General features: G+C 36.2%; 1 protein-coding gene across 5 annotated transcripts in view; it reads right to left on the reverse strand.

The window, feature by feature from the left end:
• Positions 1-25,244, reverse strand: part of RYR2 (ryanodine receptor 2 (cardiac)) — a 408,602-nt gene that overhangs the window by 188,444 nt on the left and 194,914 nt on the right. For all 5 annotated transcript variants that reach the window (XM_014950610.1, XM_014950613.1, XM_014950612.1 and 2 more), the window contains 7 exons: positions 21,715-21,879; positions 20,117-20,238; positions 16,908-17,091; positions 16,087-16,222; positions 10,983-11,078; positions 2,237-2,355; positions 1,675-1,808 (listed from right to left, as the gene is read on the reverse strand). In XM_014950610.1, the coding sequence (XP_014806096.1) occupies positions 1,675-1,808; positions 2,237-2,355; positions 10,983-11,078; positions 16,087-16,222; positions 16,908-17,091; positions 20,117-20,238; positions 21,715-21,879 (956 nt within the window). The remainder of the gene's footprint in view (positions 1-1,674; positions 1,809-2,236; positions 2,356-10,982; positions 11,079-16,086; positions 16,223-16,907; positions 17,092-20,116; positions 20,239-21,714; positions 21,880-25,244) is intronic.

The following is a 25,244-nucleotide window of genomic DNA, read 5'->3' on the forward strand; positions in this document are numbered from 1 at the left end:
TGCGCAATGAACATCAATGTAGCCCTAGACCCAGCCCTAGCATACAGTATGCCTTCTGGTGTAGAGAATGCAGGGGGAGGAAGAATGGTTGATATGGGCTGTTAAATGGAAGTCAGTGTGAAAGCAGACTTTACTGATCCGATTGCTTATGAAATAACTTTTTTTTATCACATAAGACTAACACACTTTCCTTCTAGTAGGTGTCTACGGGGTGTCTTTTGCCAAAAGTTTAAGTATAGGTACTCTTCACTATGCTACAAGTCAAACATTTAATCTCCTTAAAAATATAAACAAAGCCTGCTTGACAAAAGCTATCTTCCAGAAAAGTCAAATCATTTTTAAGTTATTGGTAAGATCACCAACTGAACCTTTTCTGTCTGAACATAGTCTCAGCATTATTAAGTGATGACTCCACAATTCAATCAACTTAATCATCCAACTTACTCTTTTTAAATAGAGGTTTGTGAATAGAATTTCCCAGTCCCCTGGAAAAGTACGTTAAACAGAAGTATCTTGGAAAGTTCCTTTGCCAATTATTTTTGGTGCAAGGTATGCGAGTCTCATTCTATCACTAAATGTTTTTAATATTTCATTGGTCTTTCTGACTTTTGACAAAATAATCTTTTTTTTTTTCTTATAACTGCAAGAATACTCATATTCTCATTCACAGCATTTGAATGCACAGCAAAAAAATCCATTTACTACATTTGTTTTTCTATAGCCATATTTAGGAAAGACAGCTCTGCCTTCCCTGTACGAGATCCAAGTCAGCTCAGAAGGTCAATCAGTACCCATACACTCAAAATTTCTTCTCATGCCATTTTAACAGAAGTTTTCATTAGTGATTTTAGCTTATCAGTTGTTCAAATTTATTGCTGACACAGAATGATTCCCATTACACCATCTTTCCATGTGTTATATGTGTTGCTGTGTTATTGGATGGTTTGGGGGAAGTCAAGTCAGTGGTTATGGTATTAGCTATAAAATTGTCAAATTCATTTCACCTTTGGATTTGAATTTATTTTTATGTAAAAAGGCCTCCTTATAATATATATAGCTGTGGAATTTTTATGCTTTTCAGCATCTAATAAATGCTATAAGCTCTGAATTATAAGTACTAATTCTATGTTTCAACTTTCATTCTCACTTAATGATTGAGACTTTTTAAAACAGACATAACTTTGAAACAGAGGAAGATCCTATGAATTTTCACTTAAAGCCAAATTCTTCTGCCTCAGCATCAACTTAACCTCTGGATAAACATTTACTTTGTAAATATTACTTTGCTAGTTTAAGATGTTACTAGCTTCATTTCGTTATTAATGTCTGCTGCAAGGCAGCTTTTACAATTCTGCCAGTGGAAGGAATGGTGAGGGAATTCCCTCAGAATGGATAACAATATCTCAAAAGCACAGCTAGATCTAGATAGGAATCTTTAGAAGAGACTCTACAGTTTCACAGAGTTAAAGCATCTTAAAGCAGCTTTAGCTTGCAGCAGTTCTCTCTGATCCATGTTTTAAATTTAATCAATTGCTAAGAGTATTTAAAATCCTAGTAAGAATAAAATATCTTTCAGAAAGTTCTGGAAGTAAAACAGGTTTTCCGTACTGACTATTTCTTTTAACCACAAGATTTATTCTGCTTTGTTCATAGATATAGACTTTGCCTTTGTACCTGCTCACATGGTTGACAAGGCGTGTCTGTAAGAGCAGATCTCTTCCTGGCAGGAGATTATCACAGATTAGATGTTGATTAGACCGCACAGCTACTCCATGACAAACACAGAGAGAACACAAAACATCCAAAACCTGAAAAATAAAAGAAAAAAATTCTTTTAATCTAAAATATTTTTTTATGCTAAAGAGTTTATAATCACTGTGAGTTACTTCAGGCAATATAATATTATATACCATGTTACTGGAAGACACGTAAGGGTATGCAATTCAACTGACACAATAGTATTGTTTTACAACGATTCTGAAATTCTCATAATAATATTAAGATACATTCTTCCTGCTTCCCTTGAGATTTAGTATGCAACAATGTTTTCAACAAAGGAAAGGAAAAAAGATAATGGCCTCCTTTGCTTCTTCAAACTGCTCATATGCCTTTCAGGAAAAGTTTGATTCCTAATTTTGAATACAGCATTAAAATATTTCAAATCTAACTTCTACACAGAACAAGCTTGCTTTTTCACAAATATTCACCTAAATATACTTGTCTCTTCTTTGCCTACCTTATGGTTTCTTCCATGCTTGTCCAAAAGACAGATGATTGATTTAATATGTCCTTCCTTAATAATGTTCAGAGCTTCTGGGCTTTCCACCAACACACAGTGTAAAACCTCAAGAATTCCTGGGGAAAAAAAGAAAAAAATTTTATATAAAGTGCATATAAAATCATAACTGCACATAATACTTCCTAATATAGTGTTCAGCAACATGGAATAGTTACAAACATCATTATATATGATAAACAAAACCAAAACAGGATTGATGTTGTACTTCTAGATTTCCCAAAACAAGTGGATGTAGCAAAAATCATAAAGGACAGCAAAAACAATTTGTAAATAAATTTGAAATTTTAATAAAAAATATCTGATGATAAACATTCAAAAATTCAAATAAACTGGGTAAAATACTGGTTTTCAGTGGCTCCAAATGGTGAAGACTTCACACTATATACATGTTATATAAATCAGGTCTTCCTTGAATAAACCTCATCTCCTTCTACGACAAAGTGACTTGCTTAGTGGATGAGAGAAAGGCTGTGGATGTTGTTTACATTTAGTAAGGTCTGTGATATGGTTTCCCACAGCATTCTCCTGGAGCAACATGGCTTGTACGGGAGTACTCTTTGCTGGGTGAAAAACCGGCTGGAGGGCCAGGCCCAGAGAGTGGTGGTGAATGGAGTTAAATCAAATTGGCAGCTGGTCATGAGTGGCCTGTATCAGGAACAGCGTGGCCAGCAGGACTAGGGAAGTGATCATTCCCCTGCACTCTCCACTGGTCAGGCCCCACCTTGAGTAGTGCGTCCAGTTTTGGACCCCTCACTACAAGACATTGAGGTGCTGGAGTGTGTTCAGAGAAGGGCATTGAAGCTGGTGAAGGGTCTGGAGAACAAGTCTGATGAGGAGCTGCTGAGGGAACTTGGATTGTTTAGCCCGGATAAAAGGAGGATGAAAGGAGACCTTCTCACTCTCTACAATTACCTGAAAGGAGCTTGTGGTGAGGTGGGGATCAGTCTCTTCTCCCAAGTAACAGAAAATAGGACTAGAGGAAATGGCCTCAAGTTGCACCAGGGGAGGTTCAGATTTTTACACTGAAATTTTTACATTGAAAGGGTTATTAAGCATTGGAACAGGCTGCCCAGGGAAGCGTCTGCCTCACCCACCATCTCTGGAGGTATTTAAAAGATGGGTAGACACAGTGCTTAGAGCTATTGGTTTAGTGATGTTTTTTTGTCAGTGTTACGTTGATGGTTGGACTAGAGATCTGAAAGGTCCCATCCAATCTAGGCAATTCTATGAGTCTAAATAAAATATGCTCTCTATATTCACAGTTTTCTGTTTCTTCCCTCAGAAAACCATATGAATCACTAATGGAATCATATACCTCTGAATTTGAGAGCAGTGGTAAATTCCCAGTCTACCAGCCCACTGTGTATAATTTTATTTGTGTATGTAACAGCTACACTGGGAGCCACAGTGATATTCTTAAAAGAGGAAATAAATAGAAACTAGCATGAAATTAAGTTTTGCAAGGGAGTAAGAACCATTAAATCCCCCGTGCCCCCTCAATTAAATGCAATTCCAATCCCAATAAAGCAGCAGTCATTGCCATCAAGAATCATTAGCCTTAAAATGGTTCCCTGCAATGGGGCAGTAAAACAGGTGGCTCCCATGTGTACTGTATCAAGTCACCACTAGCTTTGGGATCTTCCACATTTGGCAAAGACAAATACTATACACATGGTTCATCATTATCAGTTGCTACTGTTGTTGCCACAATGAGAAGAATCAGAGCACTGAGGGAAAGCTGAGAAGCAATTCCTATTTGCTCCATACATCTTATCATCATGTGTTTAATTCAAGCCATTCAAGCCATGGCTCCACTCAGCTTAACCCTTAAAATGCAAGATCCACAGAATGAGTTTTCTGCTCTTTGCCATGCTCTCTTTTCCTGAAACAAAAATATAGCTTTGTAAACTCCCCTTGGTGTGGGGAAAAAAAATTCATCAGGCAAAAACATTGTCTCAGTAAGAGTACTCTGGTCTTTCTTTGATCCCAGTGAGGAAGGGATCACCAGCTGCTATGGTTGAGTAAAAACCAGGGTCTGCTAAGGAAAAAAAAAAGTCCCAAACAGCTACTAAGTGAACACAAAATCAGTGCCAAGACAGCATGATGACACAGAAATATTAGATTTGAAACAGCCTTTATGCTGATCAGGTGCCTCCATCTCACCTTAACACTTCAGATTGGATCTAAAGCTTCCAGAGGGGAGTAAGTGCTTTTCTGTTAGATTTCCACTGGTTTTGAATAAACCACTGATAAAGTGTGTATCATAAATAAGTAACAGCTAATATTTTAGAATGTAAAGACTGTGGTTCATCCACAGCACTGTCCTCAGTATGCCTCTGCAGTTTTCTGAATTTGTAAACAATTAAAACAAGTTTTTCAATTTGTAAATGGGAAAAATATTAGAAATGCAAATTTAAGGAAAAAGAATACGTATTCCAAAAGAATATGTATTCAGGGAAATTTTTACACACACACACCCCTTCTTGTTTGGTTTTTTTGTTTTGTTTTGATTTGATTTTTTTTTTTAAATCATTCCTGACTAACAGAAGAATATAATCTGGAACATTATAACTAACTGATCATAAATCCTCTCAAAAAAACCCAGAAATTAAAAATCAGAAGCTAATTGAGCAAGCATTTTAGAGACAAGCAAGCAAAGATTAAAAGAAAAGCTGACAAACCAGAAACTCTGAGCAGAATTTAAACTAGTGAGTATGAAAAAAATCTTGGATCCTGTATATCTGTTTCTGCTAAGTAAGAGATGCATGCTTATGCAGTGAATAATGAAATGCAATGAAATTAGTAATAACTATGAAACAATTACAGACTAGTATTAAACTTGCTACTTATAAGGAATATAAACAGCCAGGAGTTCCATGTCTAATCTATTGTCTTTTACTGGATCAGCAGAAAATGCCACCTGGAGAATTTCCCAAGTATCTTATTGAGGAACGGAATATTAAACACCATTAAGAACTTATTATAGAAATAACCTACCCATGCAAAGATATGCATTAGTAGACTCAGGACTTGTTCCATTGTTACGCACCAGCAAAGACTAGAATACTTTTGGTTCGTAAATTATTTATTTTTTATTGTTAATTTAGACCAACTTACTACCCTTACTTGCATTTGGATCAAGGTACAGCTCTATTAAAAGTGAAAATATAAAGACCAACACAACCAAAGAAATAGTAGACCTCCTCACAAAGAAAAAGCAACAAAAACATTATCTTGGAAAGGACAGAAACTGAGCTGTGCAGAATTTTTATGGGGGATAAAGAGATAAGAAAATGTTATGAACAATCATATGTCAACAAAGAATTTTAATTTTTTTTCTTTACATTTATATTTCAGATTCCCATCCTTGTTATGACCAAGTTACTCTGCCAGAAGAGGCAACAGTTACTTTTAAATTACTTTCTATTTGAAAGGTAGTTTCCTTTTTAATTTCCCAAGAAAATCTGAATTTAAATGAGGATAGAAATTTCCAGTGACTTGACTCACGGCTGCAGTCATCTGACTTCATTCAGATCTCTCATTTTAATCTCAGATAATCTACAGCACCATCACCTTTTATCCCAATACCATATAATGTTTTTATCCAGAGATCTGGAATAAGATACACTGTCTTCACTAATGAAGTGTACAAGTTACTCAAGGACCGAAATGTGGTTAAGGTGGAACACAACAGATAGAGTGACAATTTCATTTATCTGGTAAACAGGTTTCAAACAAAGTGTGTATTTTTGAAGACAGAGTTAGATATGAAAACAGAAAATGCACATATTGTAGACAATTTTCCTGTTCTGTGCTGTGGCTCCAAAAAAATCACAACCACAACATAACGAGCTAGACATGAACTCCAAAACTGCTTCTGTAGCCCTGAAGGTATAAGCAAAAAGTTTCAATTACAAATAAGAGAACGTATTAAACCTGAATTTGGCAGCGGTATGATCTGGGCTGCAACAGATGTACATTTCTAATATTGGCAGTAACAGGATCGATAAAAATGAAAAAACCCTAAGAGTCATGAAAGCACGCTAAAGGAGTAGATGCCCTGCAGCAACATAGCAGGAGCATGTTGCCTGCCAACTGGACAGGCAGGGGTCACTTGAGTAAAGGTACCAAGGGAGGTAAGAAAGTGGGTACACAAGAATTCTCAATCTAGATGAGCAATCTATAACAAGATCAACAGCTTTACTGTGTGTAGCAGTGATATGGAAAATCACTACATTCAAAACTTGGTAATTTAAAGTTTGCCATCTCTCATTGTAGCACTCAAACACACTTTTAACAATATAAACAGTAAACCAATATGAAATGATACCACATAATGTAAGCGTGGACATCATAACCTTGGAATTTTCAGATATGTGTAGGCAGATTCATGATCTTAATTTTGCCTTAAAATAGTACACTGGGTTCATTTCCTGGTTTTAATCTTTTGAATAACAGAAGTTAAAATACTTTGAAGATCTAAACATTCTATAATAAATGAATGTTATCAGTTAGACCCAGCCGCCACACCAAGTTCTTCAATTACTGCACCATCTGAATGCTAAATATCAACCACGTTTTGTTCTAAGGGCAAATTCCCCTTTTTCAGAAAAAAAATCTCATCTGAAGACACAATGCCTGTTTGGACTAATCCAGTTTTAGGAATTTTAGGCTGTCTACATTAAAGACAACTGGACGTATTCCAATTTCAATGGTGTTTCTCAAGGCAGTAAAGTAGGAAGTGTTCAAATTTAATACAAATATCACAAACAGTATGATATGCAGAGCTCATCATAAAGATGAATGAAAAATTCCTTCTTAATGACTAACAGACGAAGCACATTTTCAAGTCAATATTTTGGCTCCTCTTAGTGTCATACTGTAGAATACTAGAATAAAATGCATGCCTTTCAAAGAAATTACTCAAAACCTGGTATTACCTGGTTCTATAAATCTTCACTTGGAGAATATTAGATCATTAATTTACCCTATTCTAATTTTTATTGCCTATGTTTTAATGCCTTCAAAATTTTAGGATGTCTAGTTAATCTCATCTGGAATATATTTCAGAGCAAAAGACTAATCTATTCTTAATTTATGCATTGAAGAGACAGCTGAAGCATTTGCATTGCATTATTCACTCAGCTCCTCTGGTATCTCACTTCTAACATGGTCTACTCTCAGACACATTTATACTTCAACAAATCTTCATTTTCTTTCTTTTGCTTCAGTGAAGACCAGGAACTGAATCAATTTCCAATCTAACTTGTACAATCAACTCACAATTGCTGTTTAAGTATTTAATACCTCTATTCTATTCTCATAACAGTTTTAGTTCAATGAAAATGGGAATAGTTCAGTGAAAATGGGAATTTTATTGATAATTTATGGTATCAATAGTTTATGGCATCAAATCTTTATCGTAGCACATTCAAGAAAACACCTTCAAGAGATGTAGCTAACAACTTCAACGTTGAAGGTGAGCTTAATTTTGGTGTGATTGACAATGTGCTGTTTCTTCCTCACAAACACTCTACCTTAGAAAATTAATCATTTTAGGTAAATATATGAAGCCAGGTATTCTTATTTAAATGGCATAATATAATCCAGTATTTTTCCCTGTTGTAGATCTACCACTGTAAATTAAAACACCCCAATCAAGCCATATAAATCTTAAAATCTGGCAAGTAAGCATCCTACATAAAATCACAAAAGCGTATTTACATACTAAAAGCTAAACCTGCTGTGCCTCTTGAGATAACTAAAGCACAGCATAATTAGCATCTTGTATAACTGACTGCTTCTAAACCAGAAAAAGTCCTAATTATAAAATCAGTTTTGGAGGTAACATGGAAGTTATGTCACCAGAACATATGGAAAAGGAGTTTAAGCAGCCTAGTTCCTACAAGAAAACCCAGGACAAATGTGCATTTCAAATATTAGTACCTTCAGAATTTTTGCAGTGTGTCATGAGGTTCGTTACGCAGTACGACTACAATGTTCGATCATTTTGCAGTTTACAGAATTCATCTCATGCCTTACTATAATATCATAAACATAAACATTTAGGTTCTAATTTTTAAACCTTATTTTTACTTAGAGATTAAGTTTTTAAAATACATACATAATAGAAATCATGTAACACAGCATTTTTAGAGCTGTTGTAATAAATCTCATATTGAACCTCTAAAAGGTGAGTGCAAAGTTTTGAATTCTTTCTGAAAATCCTAGCCCTGAGAGTTTCAGATGTAAAATTACATCTCTTAGAAAGTAATTTCACCATGAATAACTGGAGAAATACATGGAAATTAAGAAGGCTGCAGTCAAATCCCATGGAACTGCAGAATTGTGAGAACATTCTCCTTAGATTAGTGCCCTCCCACCAAAGGTGGACTGTAATGGAGAAAAGCTGTAGGCTGTGACTTTCTGTTAATTCTCTGTTTAAATTCTCTGTTATTCAAATGTTCACGAAAACAAGATGATCATGGCATCTGCAGAGCAGTTATCCCTCACAATAATGTAAACCAACAAGAACGTTCAGTTATGACATCTATTTGGTTGGGATCTCTACAGCTGATACACTAGCTACAGTGACAGGATCATCAGAACATCTCTAACTAGAGGTCAGTGCTATAAGCAGCTGTCTGTAACCCCAGATGAGAACCATATCAGGGACATAGATTTAGCCTCATATGCCCTCAAATCTTGACCAGCTCAAGCATTCAGTGCATAAACATACCATGGCTGGAACAGATTAGGTGCGTGCCAGGATTATGAAGAAATAGCACAGTAAAATAGGTCCCTCACACTAAAGTCATAGTTCTGCAGCAAAAATGTGAAACAAAATGCTGCAAAAGTACTTCTACGAAACATGGCTAACTAGAGGAGCTTACATGGGCGAATGCCTCAAAGTCTCTATACAAGCCTCCATCCCAAGAGTAAGAGTAAGTGACTTCTAAACTCTCTGCTGTAACCTATAGAAGCATTAAATTGGTAAGAATATAACACAGAATACTGGCCTTACACTATGCATGGCTTCTTCACTCCAATAAATACTTTTACAAATCTTGGAAAACAAAGGGGTGGGGGAATAGGCTGCAGTAACATTTCTTGCCAACAGTTATTACTTTGTTCTCTGATCCTTATGTAATCATCAGCATGAAAACCAAAGAGAGTCAAAAATCAGTCTTAAGAGTCCAGAACTAATCACTCTATTTGAATCGTATTTCTTAGCTGCTGGGACAAGGTTTGATTACTGTTCACTGTTCAGATGCCTAGATGACATCATTTTGGCATATTTTCATGTTGAAAAGAATGGCAATTTTATCTTTATATAAGAAAAAAAGAAAAAGTTTGTATTTATATCAGTAAAATGGGGCAAGAGACTCAAATATCAGCCATGAAATCAATACTATTAATTGCAGAAACATAGCCACAGTATCTCTTCAGTAACTTTGAGATACACTTAGCAGAGCTTCTTTAATGCAATTAAAATTGTCAAACATTTGTTTAGAAAATCAAAATAAAGTCACAGGTACAAACACACACTTTTAAAGAAAATAGAGTAGTACTGTTAAAAAAGCTCCACATAATAATTATTTGAATAAATATTGAAGAGGTTTTTTTTTTTTTAAAAATAAGCACATGCCAAATATGTTAATACAGGTAATCACCTTTAAGGTCCTGTTACAGACTACAATCATGTCAACAACTACATTTAAGACAGTACACAGTAGCAAGCTGTCAACATGAATTATATATCACCAAGAGAAATTCTTAAGCTATTATTTACATTCACCTAATGTGCAGTTTTCATACTATTTATTTCTTATTCTGCTTAAAAAGCATATTTTTCCAGTGTAGTCTAAAGTGTTTTTTTGATCAAACGTGGTCATATTATTTTTTTTTTTAAATCCATTGGAAACCTAAAAAGACAATGTATTAGGTTGGCAGAGTAGGTTTACAGAGAACTGATTGCTTCTAAGGAAACAGAAGGCAGGATCACTAAGACACTAGGTAATGGTAAAGAAAATAAATTCACTAGCTTAAAGAATTTGTGTCTGAAGTGAGACAGAATTCCCAGGTTCTCAAATTATGAATGTGTTTCAGGCATGTTCTTTTTCATTAACTTCAAAGAGAAGTTCAGAGACCTCAGGAGTGAAGGAGGTGATTAAAAAGGGAATGTGTATGTATTATGGAGGTAACTCTGTTATACGCAAACATATCACTGAATACCCATCTGGTACATAGTCAAATAGAATACATGAACTTCCCTGCATTACCACTACAGTCCTTCAAGATAACACAAATTATATCCACTCCATATGGTTATTACATTTACAAATCCTGAAAAACATGCAGACTTCAAAGAGAAGGAAAGGGAAGGTACTAAATTAGAGAAGAAAACACCTTAACACAACTGAAATAATAGGACAACCGTTTTACCAAATGGTTTGTTTGCCTGAATTAAAAAAGGTAGCATTAAAACCAATTGACCAAGGAAAAGGAAACCTAAGGTAGAACTAAAACCAAAATCAAAGTGTACAAATATAAATCTCATTTATTAATATAATTTACTCTCTCACAGGAAGAACTTCATGATACTTAGACTGAACAAGTATACCATCAATTTTAGAGAATGAAACACAGGTCAAACATGGAAGTTAAAATACTAAAATCATACCAGAAGAGGCTTCCAGCCTTTCTAATCTGCTGATCAGCCAATCAAGAGATCCGGAAAATTGAGCACAGTTTTTACGATTCCCTCGAATCAGAGCCGCTGTTGGAAAAAAGACAGGCAGGAAAAAAAAAAAGAATTAAAAAAATAAATCACCATTTTAAGTCCATTTAAATTAAAACAATGCCTGTCCTCTCTTTCTAGGGAGGATGCAGTAAGATAGATTTTCAGATTTAATTATTGCTGTGCTTGGTTTAAATTTAAATAATGTGAGTGATAGTTAGGGGAAAGCAATCTTAGAGTAAGTTGCAAATAAGTCACTACACTGACAGTTCTGTAACATAAGGAAAGAGGTTAGAGTCCAATTGCTTCATAGTCAAAAAAAAAAACCACCAAAAAATCCCAACAAACACAAACACAAGCACACAAAAGCAAAACCCAACTCCTAACAAGCAAAACAAACAAGAAAACCCTTCTCTTGCTGCATTATATGATAAGAATGTCCATACCCCGAAATCTTACACACTCAATCAATTAACCATAGTTATCTGAAAATATTTGGGAATCATAAGAGGAGGCACACCTTGTTAAAATACACAAATTAGAACTAAGGAACACCCGTTTCTCTAAGTGACTTTTTTTATTGATTACAGGCAAGTCACAATCTCACTGTGCTTCTGGTACAAACATAAAATGAAGGCAGGAATACTTCATTGCTTAATGTGACATCAATAAATGTAACTTCATTAACAGTAGTAAGACACAGACAGTTTCATAAATGCAGCTCAACAGAATTTTGTGAAAGGTTAGTACTCCCTGGTTAAAGCTGTGCTTTAAACGAGGCACACAGCCACTTAACATTGAAAACAACAAATATCCAAAAGTTGCTTCTTTTATTGCTCACTACTCTGAAAGAGACTAGCGTCCTGTTTTAAAGAAATAAAAAACAGGATGCGGTCAGTCAGACATTAAATTCACATCATTGCATATCCTCCTGCATATTCTTTGTTGATACAAAAGGATCAAATACAAGTTCAGAGCATATTTGTAATAGAGGAAGGACAGATGCCATAGTAGATCTACGGGAAACATTTCAAATTGAAAGCAGTTAGATTTAGATTGAATATAAGGAAGGAGATTTTAAAATTGAGGGTGGTTGGACTAGATTATTTTTAAAGGTCCCTTGTGACCCAAACTATTCCACGATTCTATGATTTTATATACAATAGTATCCCATCTTAATGTAAATACCTCCATTTTCATCACAGTGAAATATATCACAATGTCAATGACATGACAAAAGCCATGAATTCTGCCATCACAGTTTATTTTTATTTATGTGCAGACTCAGAAACAAAGTATTGTTTGCTGAAGCAAGACTGAGCAAGCAATATCCATTTGTCATCCATGCAATTACTGTACAGCTCCAGCATTATTCAGAACAGAGCAATGTACAAATTCATTACAGCCAGATCAAAGCCAGTCTTCTTGAGCATTAGCTGCCAGAAGATAATGCAGTTAGGGAAGTAATATAAGGGGGTGGAGGGACACAGAGACCGGGAAGTCAACAAAAGCTTGTGCACTGTTCTCACTGCAAGCCCATGGCAACAATACTTGGTACAGGACAAGCAGACTCTTTCAGAGGGAATTTTCTAGCCCTGTCATCTGAAAAGTTCAGACTTAGAGAAATGACTCGGCAATCAAGCTACTACTTCTTCCAGTCTGAGTTGTGAGTAATGTATCACGAGATAAAACAAATTAAACTGTTAAAACTTCAACACTCCCCTACATCTATGATTAACCCAATCACAGACTTTAATACTCCATCATCTATACTCCATAAGGTCATCAGTTTATTTCATGGAGATATTAACTCTCTGGCCTAGCCTAGATACTTTTAAATGTATTTAACTCCTGACATAACTTTAACTGATTCTTAATAAATCACATAACTACCATAAGTATACATGAAATAATCACCTTAATAAAAAACAACCAATAAACAAACAAACAAAAAAAGCCTAAAGCTGATTCACTTTACTTAGTGGGCAGATATGAGCTGAAAGGTAGATTACGATGTAAAATTTTTTACCAGTGTTCCTAATGGATGATCTTTTTATCTCAGGGTTGGACAAGCAGACATCCCCCAAAACCACATTACATAATGTCACAGTTTCAAGCATTGAGTAAAGAGAAAAGCAGAGGGAGGGAAAATGTAATAGTATTACTGCTGCGATGAGAGGCTCACACTAAGATTTAGTATAATTTTCACTGTGAAAGCTTAGTTTAGTTTCATGCATCTTTTCCAAATTTTAACTGTTAAAGATAAAATTTGCTACTCTTTCCGCCTGCCAATGGTTGAGCTACCTTCAAAAAATTCAGACTAAACAATCTGCTTGTTTGCAAGCATGAAGATAGCCAAAGCTATATAGGCTTGTTTTGTTTTGTTGAAATATAGTGAAAACAGCAAGAAACATTTCCTTCATTTTCTATAACAGACCATAGAGCTCTGAAGGAAGACAGACATTGGCAAAGGTAAGTGAAGAATGGAGCTGTAACATGCAAAGACCTATACCCATTTGAAAAACATAACATGAGGAAAAAAAAAATAGAATTATGATTCTATATTTCTTTACATATGTATGATTCTTCACATAGAATTACAATACAAAGGACAACAGTGTACAGTTGTTACAAGTTACTCTTAGCTGCAATCATAACAGTCTGATTTATCTGAAATTTCAGTCCTGCTTTGACCCACTGGGTGACTCACTTGACAGCACGCTGCAAGTTACAGAACTGCAGAGGTGCATTTAGCTTACAAGTAAAACCCCACTGAAATCAAAACCAAACACGTTAAAATTACCTTAGAATGTTCATAAAATCTACCAATCTAACGTTAGGAAATGCCAGTTTTGGTCAGCCTTGCAACCCCTGCACATGTATCATGCTAATATCTTCAATGACATAGAGGTGGTAGATCCAGGCAACTCCTCAACCAGAATCACAGCCTCAGGAACAGCCTTCTACCCTAACAGCCTGCTAGGGGACAGCAGCAGTTCAGCTGCTCCTTCTTGGCTCTGAGAGATCATAGGAGAGGTCTGCTGGCTGTCTCCGTGATATTTACTGAGTCAACTTATATTTCCTCCAACAGAAGAGTAGTGGACCAGGCAGAAGCATCCCATTGAGGGCTGTGCACCATGTGCTGGATATCCTTTTGTTTCACCCTAAGACTATTTTCTTTTTCAAGAGCACAAGACGATGAACCTACCTGGACTATATCAAAGCTTTGTAACACTACTATATACAGAACTCCCTCTTCAGTTGTCTCAGTCTGCTGTTGGATAGTAAGGAGAGTTTATGTCAAGTTAGATGTGCTATTAAAATTTTATTTTCTGTGCATCTGAGGAATGCAAGTTTTCAGTAAGATCTGCACATATGAAAAACTGCTGAATATTCTGAAAAAAAGGTCAGATCCCACAGCTCTTAATTTGGGAACTAACACTGGTGAAATCTTTATACCTAAATTTCTCTCTGTATCTGTTCCTCTGAGTGAATGGGAGATAATATCCTCTATTTGCCTTATTACAGAAGTTTCCAACAGAACACTTATTAATAGTTCTAATGATTCAGATTCCTAATCATAAAAGGCACAAAAGAACTCCAATAATAGCTTTGTTTTCTAAACATGAATTAAAAGGCTCATAATAAATAAGGCTCAATGCCACACACTGAATAGCAAAGACAAAACTAAGTATTTAAAGTAGCAATAACAAATGAGCACTAAATAAGGAATGGGTCCTACAGAAAAACTAGTGAGTGATGATGTTTCCCAATGCATACCCACAAAAGAGCCAATTAATAATATACACACTACATTCATCTGGGCACTTAACCACTTGAGGTGCTTCATTTTACAAACTCAGTATTCATTTGTGGTGTTTTTAATGGAATTGATGTATAACAACATTATTTGTATACTTTTTCAATATTAAATTTTTCAGGAGTGAGACTGAGTATAAATGATACATAAAATGCTTTATGTTTTACCAGAAAGGAAGGTAACAATCCTGCACGAGGACTTTGTCCAAACTCAAGATTTTACCAAAACGTGCAAATTTAAAGGCAAGAGGGCCTTCACATTAGAGCTGGTGTGTTACAGAAAGAAAGCAGCACCAGCCTGCACAAAGGACTGCTCAGTGACTGGGACACATTACTGTCCTCAGTCACTTAAGGCCAATGTTAATGTTATTATTTAGGCACTGAGAAAACCTGTTGACAGAGGAGCAAGAAACTGACAAAACAGTCTCTTGGGCAGTAAAATTTCCTTTTGCAGACAATTAACATGTCAGCAGAAGTGAATATGCAGGCAGCTACTGTAATGGATTAATAACCCCATATAATGAGTCATAGTAGAACATAAATAACATAAGCAATTCAAATTGGTGAGCAAACAAATCAGTCGATTAAATGCTACTAGCTAAATAGAAATTTGACCAGGACACTGACTAACACTTAGATACCTACAGAGGGTATTACAAGATTTTCAGTGACTGCAGATGGACAAGATCCTCATGATTATACTGCATCTAAAGGAGCGTACCTTTCCAAAGCATACTGTATCCTAGAATAATGCTGGAATCACTGGTTATTACTGACTAATAAGAGGGGTCTTGGGTATAGAAGCTTTAGATATATGCTGCAGTTCTGCAGCCAAATGCGTGAAAAATCAGAGTTCTCCAAAACTGACCACAATGTCATGGCTCTTTAACACAAGAATATCATATATTTTGTTCACACATTTTTGGCCAGTATACAAGATACATCAGCAATATGATGATATGAAAAAGTAATCAGCCATTTAATGGAATTCAGAAATGTGTTATTTATCATAATAAATGTTATTAGAAAAATCACATTATTTTTGTGTTTTCAGTGTATCTTTATTCTTAACCATATACAAGGACCTGGAAATGCAAAAGTCTTGTTTAATTTGTATCCCAGATTCATACAGAGTGGAAATTCTTCTAAACTAAAGCAGGTAACGTTTCTTTTCATGTAAGTATTATTTTGAGCAAAAACAATCCAAGTAACCCATAATATGTCTTACCTAGTAATTCATACAAAGAATTCAGAATAGATTTCCATGCTTCTCCAGCTTCCTTCCCAGCTACGTCTGCAAAATGAGCTGCACTGCTGTATACATTCAAGCGATCAATACATTCAAGAACAAGGTTGATCATACCCTAAAAATGGAAAGGCTCAGATTGTCAGAGAAGAAAAAAAAGTATTGTTTTGGTGCAAATACATACGATTTTCAGAAATCTAAGAAAACAAAACATGAAAGGCAGGATATGCAAGACACAAGAATATATACACAGAGTCAGACAAATGGAGTCAAACAAGCAATCCCCACGGAAAAGTTTTCCTTGACTGTGATAATTAAAATTTACCTTTTAGGATGGTCAAAATAAAGCAGAAAATAAACAGTATTCTAGACATAATTTTAGGCAAGTTTCTATTCCGGAATGCATTTAGGCATCTGACTAAGTACAGGCAACTATCACTACTATAACAAAAAATATTAAACAAAATATTAAAAGCACACTTATTAAACAAAAACGTTTTTCTGCATCAAGAGATTAAAGCAGAAGAAACTAATTCATACGTAAGAAGTAAACTCAGGGCACAAGGTCATATTAATTAATTAATTCTTTTTGAAAAGGAAAAGGGAGGCCTTAAATGTATTTCTTTAAAAATACAGGAAAATCAATAGATCTAAAGAAATTATAAACATAGCAAATAGTTTGACTTAAGAACAAAAAACTCCCTGCAAACACACTCCAGATTAAACATCAGCGCTACAGACACTGTGAAAGAATACTTGCAGACAACATGGTAGAAAATCACGAGTAAAACTGAGAGAAATACCTCTTCCTGGAAGAGGTTCTGGCGATTCTTCAGTGCTCGGAGCCTGTTTTGTTTGTCTTCATGCTCCAAATGTTCATCAGGGGGGTGAAAATAGCCAATCAAGTCCTGAAGGCTCAGACTGACTGACTCAATAGGCAAATCAACGGTGGAAGACTTTGCTTTCTTGCTGAGAGCATCAAGGCCCCTATAAGAACATGTAAAGTCTCCTGAGTATGGGAAATTAATTTATTTTGTTGTTTAAACTCTTTATTGGTTTAAAATAAAAGTTTGTTTAGATGACAAAGCTCAATTTATTTTCTGACAGCTAATCTTATAACTTCTCAAAAATTATTTGTCTGCCCCATTCTCCACTTAATGATCCACCCCTCTCTTCCCAAGCATAAACTGGAAGCATCAAAAATATTGTTTCTCTTAAATTTTTTTTAAATCCAGAAAATGCATTTTAATATTCTACCTATGCATGTAGCACTATCAGAGACAGACCAAAAGATGAAGAGAAGTTATTGTAAACCTCTTCAACATATCATGAGGCTGTAATGGATTGAAGTCAAAGAACCAGTCCTACAGTGTCAAAGAGGGCCCAGGTAGTCTGTACAGGTTCTCAAGCATGTCCTTGAACCTGTTCTTAAGCCATCTTCAGTGCTGAGAGATCCAACTCTTCCACACACTCTGTCCCAGCTCTTCATTAGCCTTTTTGCTTTTATACAATTCAAGCTTGGCCTTGCTGTAGTCTACAACTATTGTGTCATCAAATTGGGGGCAGACCATCCTCATGCATGTTGCACCTGCGCTTTGCTTAGCTGAATCCCCAACTAACCCTAAAACCTAATTTTTCCTCAGTGCTGTGCTTTCCCGACCATTGATACACCTTTTCACCTTCATTTAAACCTTATCTTTTTTGAAACATGGCTATTGCAGCTGAGACCTCACCAGCGCCACACAACAAGTGGAAGGTGAGTGCTTTCCCTTGCACCTCCCTGGGTCCCCTCAGGAAGGTTGTGGGAGCAGGGCTGGGCAGGGGGGCTGCTGGAGGCCCACCAGAACCTTCTAGAAGGAGCAGAAAAAGCCATTAGGGGCACAGAAACCAGCGGTGCTGAGGGCCTGCAAACATAGTGCCCGCCCTCAGGGAGGAGGAAAAAATCTGGAGGATGCTGAAACTCTGCAGGAGACAGCCAGGGCCCTGAAGCACTGGGAGAGGAGCAGCCCTGAAGGGAAGGGCCCAGCCTGGTAGCACACAGCCAAGGAGAGTGGGAGGAGGGGGCTTATTTGACACTTGCGATTTCTCTTCTGACTCATTCTCAATTCTGCCATTGTAAAAAGGTTTTTTGCTAGCATATTTTTGAGTAAAACACAGCTGTGTAGCAAAGAGGTCCTATTTGTTTTCACCAGTGCTCCATTTATGCTGACCTAAAGACCACCAAGCTTCAACTGGCAGAGGAGTCCACCATGCCCACACAGGCACCCTCCCAGCCCCACACTCAGATCCTTCTTCTCTTTTGTTGGAGGCACCAGTGGTCCCCCGCAACCTGACCCATGATCATCTTCACCAGTCCTCTCTGCCCAGCTGCACAGCACCCTGCCTGCTCCCAGGATTCCTCTCCAGGCCACAACATGGAGCAGAAGCCCCATTTTATACTCCACTTTTTGCTGGATTAAGACAACACTGATAAGTATTTGAGGCGGGAGGAGGGGCAAGGGGGAAGGAAATGTTGATGAGATGGTTTTTTGGGGTTTTTTTTGTTTTAGGGGTTTTTTTTGTTTCTGTTTTGTTTCTTTTTTTAACTGGCATGTCATTCTACATTTTCATCTCAAATGGTGAACTAGGGCTGGAAAACTTTTACATTTTAGAAACTTTATGAATTCCATAGGAATATTTCCTGCTGAGGAATAAAAATCTCTCTGAATACATAATGCAATGTTTCAAAAAGATAGCTACAAAAGTTATCTTTAAAACTTAATTTTTATTGTGAGCACGTTGCCTGAAGTCCAATTTTTCTACAGACTTCATAGGAAAGAACTGGGGCATTTATGAGACAAATTTTGATCCTCTCCAGTTCAGCTTTTTCTTCTTGGAGTAACATCCTGCCAAAACTAAATTGTTAAACACTACCTTGGACTCCCTGGGCGCTCTGGAAAAATCTCCACTGTAATTTAGCAGTACTTTGATTTGTGAAACCTTATCATTAAATTGCCTGCCTCTGTCCTTACCTTTTATGGCACTCATAGAATCTTCTAAGAAAATTTATTAGTTACAAAGTGACCTAGGGCTTGCATTTCTTTTGTATTTAAGTGTCTCCTGTCAGATTTTTCTTCTCTGCTGTTATTTAAGTACCTGGGTAAATGTTTTTCAACAAATTAACATGTCTATGTCTTCAGTCGTGCACTGATTTAGGACATGGTTCCTTCAGGTCTCCATCTCCCACATTGTCTTTTCTTGCGACAAATGAGTTCCTATGAGTTCCTATGAAATTCTTATCAATCCATATAGTCTTACTGTGTATCATCCTTTTTCTAATGCCAGCTACACCAACAAGAGGGGTCTTTCATCAATTACTGAAGTCACAAGCATTTGCAAATTAGTATTTCATCGGTTTTATTTAGGAAGACATTTGGAGTAGGAAGATGAAGCAAACTGCATATATCTAGCAGTATTTTTAGATGGATAAAATAGTATAAAATAAAACATTTTATATGTTGCAAAATATTAAAGAAATAAGTAGCATTAAAAGGTATCAAATAAGGAAAGTGTAATGGGAGGGTAGAAAGAAAGTGTAATTTCATACTTTTTCTTGACACTATGAACTTCTATAGTAGATTTGTGTCTTTTACAGCTATGTCCCTCTTCCAAGTTTTTCAAGGAAGAACACTTTTTAATACAATACTTAGAAAAGAAAGAGCTAAATGATGCACTGCATGACTTACGGCATATTTTGGCAAGGAAAAATCTCTTACGGTTTGTTTGCACTTTCAAGTATGTTTATGCATTCAAATTAAGGTTCAACAATAAAGTAATATTAGAAGACAGAGAAAAGAAACTGACCAATACCTCTCAAGGTACCTCTTTGGTGATAGCACATAAAGAATTGGCAAAAAGCCTGGTTTGAGAAGTTCCGAGGACTAAGTTGTTCACTATTTCGTTAATAAATGCTTTGAATAAAATAAAACAGGAAAAAAAGAAAAAGGATGAAAAGATAATTTTAAAAGCACACCTTATAAACCTGTTGAAAAGGAAGACGGTACTACGGATGACACGTGCTGTACGGGATTCTTCATTCTGAGATCTGGACAATGTTAAACCATCATCCATGTGACCTTCATGGTGCATTATTGCCTGCAATACAAAAACAAAAAGCAGCCATTGCAAAATGAAACACTATTCACAAATAAGAAATATAAAAACTCACATAGTAAGGCAGGCTATGAAATTCAGTTAAAAACATATAATCCCATGTAATACTTCCTCTTGTCCAAGGAAACACTTGTACTGAGCCAGAAGGTTCAGTGCCATAAAAATCTCAAAGTCACAACTTTTGTAAATTATACAATTTATTAAAGAAATTAAAAATCAAATCTAAGGGGGTGGGGGGAAGGGGAAAGGGTTTGTTGTTTGTTTTTTCTAACCTTAAAAATTAGTTCCCTTACACAGCAACGGAACCCTAAAGTACAAACAAGGTCAAAACAGGTATTCTTTAATTGTACTGACTTCCAAGCATGTTACTGGCCTTCTTTCCTGACTATGCCTTGAGTCACTACCAATAACTTAATAGATTTTCATGTTTAGTTATCTATATACTCTGAAGGTATTCAATCCAATCTACTTAAATATTTTAAACTATTTTAGGTAAAAAAAGTCTTTTCATACATACACACACTGACAAACTATATTACTTACATTACTAAATTATTCAATAATGTATCTTATTTTGAATTATTTTAGAATTATTTAAGTATTATAATTATTCATCATATTACTATTACAATCACTAAATTTTACATTTATACAAAAACTGTTTCCTAAATATATATTTTGATACAAAATATTTATAGAATATTATGTGTATATTTATACATATATGACACAGGCAAATTATATTATATTAAAATATATATATAATATTATAAGGCATGACCTTCCAATTATACCAGATGTTGCTCTAGCTCTGTAGTTCTGGCATATTAAAACATTATGGAAAATACTATGGTGTGGATAAACAACACATTTTCTTTTATTTTTTAAAAGAAGGCTAAAATATTTTTTCCTTGCTGAGAAATAACTTCCCACAAATTTATACATTTACAATAAACACTAACAAAAATGTATGTTCTGGAAGGTGGGTTAAGTGGTAAAACAATCCTTTTCCTACTTTATCATGCTCAGCTAGCATTCTGCTTGGCCATGGTTTTCTTTAAAGGAAAAAATCCCTTAGTGCTCAGGACTTGACCATTCCAGCCCAAAAGATAACATGTTCTCAAAATGGAAAGACTTGACCTCAATCCAAACCACAGCACAAAGGAATTTTAGCATATTCTACAGGCTATTACTAGTATTTTAGTTTGATATCAAGTATATCCAGATTTAGCAATGTTTGAGGGTTAATGTCTAGAGGCTAATAGGTGCACTTTGTTTGGCTTTCAGTTTAAGAATTCAGTGTATCACGTAACTTTTCAACATGTGACTAAAAAAACCCCACTGTTTCACAAAGACATGCTTAAAACATTTTAAACCCAGAAATTAGTTTTTTCCTGTAGTTCTCTCGTGCCCCTGCCCCTTGCCCTATCAGACTGTGAAATCTCTTTACAGTCTTACCTTTCGCTGCACAGAACCCATCCTTACAGACTTTGCATCAGCAGACTGGTATGTGAGCCATAAGCCTGTATCTACATGTTGTATGAAGCATATTGAATCCCCGTATTTTATTTCAGGTGCTCCCATTCCATCCACCTCTTTTCTTGTCCCTATGTCCAACTTTTCCTGAAGAAGGAGAAAAATGTATACAAGAACAATAACTAACATGTTAATATTTGCATAAAATATTAAATACTAGGCAATCTTCCAGAACAGGACCTAAAAGAATCTTTGAGATCCTTCTTTAATAAAATGATTAAAAAATGGCAGAAGTGTAACTTCTGGTTAAACAAAAACCTAGCTTATTACACCAGGAAAGCCAGTTGTATTCATTTCACCCACCTTAGAAAGAACTAGGACCAAAACTGACAGCATATGTCATTATTGAAACATAAAAGCTTATTAAGACAACACCAAACATTAAATTCCCTAGATGAACCAGGCATTAACGTCCAGAAGCTTTTCCTTGGGGATTTTGTGGGGGTTTTTTCCATCCCTGGAAAGATGAGCACCACATTCCATACAATTTATTGCCAGTTGTCACAGAGAGGTGGACTTTAACCTGTCACTGCCCATTGCTGCCCAACAACAGGCTCAGTATTTCCTGAGAAAATCCTTTTCTGTGTGTTTGTGACTGGCCTGTTGACATGCTCTAAAAGAAGAATGGTGTGACCATGTGTCTGTCCAGTTGGTGCCCTATATAGACAGCAATTATTTTAGGAGAGGCAATTTAGTATCCCAAATAATACTATATTTTGTAACTGTAAGCTGAGGTGTTCCCTGACATCTAGCTTTTCTAAGAACAAATTCCTCCCCCACAAACATGACTTTATATTATAAACAGCCTATGCGTCCTGGTTCATGGCAGATCATCCGTTTAATCTCTCCAAAAGTATATGGTTCAACTGACTGATGTACCTCATCTTCCCACACTTAAAATCCAAAGGTAAGTATGGAAAAAACGTGTTACAAAGGATCAGTATACATCTTGTTAACTATAGGAAGTATGTTAATGTAGTTATGGCCAAAACTACTCAGGGGAGTTCAACTTTCTTCACAGCAAGTTGGATCTGCCTGTTCCTGAGGCTCTCACTGCTAGCTCCATTTTAGGCAAAACTCTTCTCCATGAAGAGTAACCAAAACCACTGTGACTCATTAGTTCTGATTCATCTGATCAAGTTATTGACACAGAAACCATTCATCATTCTCCTGGGAGCAGAGGGAATACATCACCATTGTTGCAGCTGAGACTACTGTAATACTGCAGGAGCTCTCCCTTCCACAGCTTGAACAACACAGGCAGGTTCATGGGTACAGTAACTCCCTGTATTCTGCTTCTATATATGCTCACACGAGCCCAGATAAGAAGCTGCTTAATTTTTACCACTCTTCAAAATATCTGTGCAAATTACAGGCCTTTTCTAGGCAATACAATCAGGATGCAAAATGATCCCCTTAACCAAATCCAGCTTCAACCTTCACTGCTTCTCCTGATCAGCAGTAGAGGACAAGCCACTTCTTCAGTTCCTCAGAGTAATGTTACAATTAACGAGACCAAAACTTCTAGATGTTCTATCCTACTACAACCAGGAAAGATAGGAGAATGATTACACCATACACATGTGCCTTCACAATCTGGGGAGAGACCTTCACAGTAAAAGATGACAAAGACTGGGTTTTTGAACAGAAAATAATCTCTAACTAATACTATTAAAAGATTTTTAAGCATTAAGTAAGGGCAGATGTCATGTAGCTAGATTTTTACTTTACAATTATGAATGCATTTTGAGGCACTTAAAAAAACCCCCTCAGGTGAAATTCTTATTATTTCTTTTCATAACATCAAGCTTCCAGATATATTCATCCATTCAGATTATTAAATTGTTTCTGGATACTGATTTTAATTTCACTATCTTGTAAATGCCTGATTCCTTAAGTGCTGAAATTCTTATTAAAATCTTGTCCATTGATACATGTTAACAATTGATTTATTAATCCATCTGATCCCAATTACCGAGTTATTGTGTGCTTCTATTTCATTATTAGTTCATTAGTTTGTTCATATCATTTCTCTAAATGTTGTATTCAATTCTTTCAAAAGCTAGCACAAATAAACGGAATGTAATAACAGTTGGAAATTGAAAAGCTACTTATAATAGGACATTGCACACAAATGATGATACAGGAAAAAAATAAATTAGGTCCTGCTATCATATGAAGAAATGACAGTCTGATTTCAAGCTCCAGTCTTTTGAATTCTTTTCATAACTAAAATTACTGTGACCCTGTGTGAACATACTGTGCTTCTGCATTGTAAGTTTTTCTTTTTTTCTGTCTTCCTCCTCGCAACTGATTTCTTAAGATATGAATACATGAATTCACAAATTTTCTCATAAAGCACTATTAATAACATGAGGGATTATTAATTTAAAATATTGATCCATACCTTTTTTTTAAATCTACTGACTCTAAAAGAAAGAGGTTTGATATTGAAATCTTCATTCCAATTAGAATTAACATTAAATTTCCTTAGCAGGAAAAACTGCAGTGCCAACAATTTGCTAAACAAGACCTTTGTCCTCAGCTATGTAGGTTTAGAGCCCAGATTGAATTCAGTCACATTCAGTTGAGCTCTTTCCTACAAAATATATAGAGCAGCCAGGGAAGTATATAGTATGTCGTGGATTGGTTTAAATACAGGGGAGAAATGGAAAGGTAGGGGATGGTGTGGAGGGAGCAGGCATTACAGCATTCACTTTGGGAGCTTCGAGACATTGAGCTTTTTGGGGGGGTGAACAGGAACCACAAATTGTTTATAAAGGGCAAAGTTTGAACAGAGTGCTGGATTCCTGCCGATAAACAGCAGGTACTTGAGAAAGTATATATAATGTATCAACCTCCTATCTACTGTATAATAGTTCATCTGAAAATCAGGTCCGTCCCTCACAACGTTCTCCTGGAGAAAGTGGTGAATCATGGCATAGACAAGTGTACCCTTCACTGGATAAAAAAACTGGCTGGATGACCATGCCCAGCAAGTTGTGATTAATGGGGCAAAATCCGGTTGGTGACCGGTCACCAGTGGGGTCCCTCAGGGCTCAGTTTTGGGGCCAGTCTTGTTTAATATCTTTATTGATCTAGATAAGGGGATTGAGTGCACCCTCAGTAAGTTCGCAGATGACACCAAACTAGGTGGGAGTGCTAATCTGCTTGAGGGTCGGAAGGCTCTACAGAGGGATCTGGACAGACTGGGTCAATGGGCCAAGGCCAATGGGATGAGGGTTAATAAGGCCAAGTGCCGGGTGCATTTTGGTCACAACAACCCCAGACAATGCTACAGGCTTGGGGAAGAGTGGCTGGAGAGCTGCCCAGTAGAAAAAGACCTAGTGTTGGTGAACAGCCGGCTGAACATGAGCCAGCAGTGTGCCCAGGTGGCCAAGAAGTCCAACGGCATCGTGGCCTGTATCAGGAATAGTGTGGCCAGCAGGAGT

This window comes from Calidris pugnax, unplaced genomic scaffold (genome assembly GCF_001431845.1).
Source record: "Calidris pugnax isolate Ruff unplaced genomic scaffold, ASM143184v1 scaffold24, whole genome shotgun sequence".
Taxonomy (NCBI): Eukaryota; Metazoa; Chordata; class Aves; order Charadriiformes; family Scolopacidae; genus Calidris; species Calidris pugnax.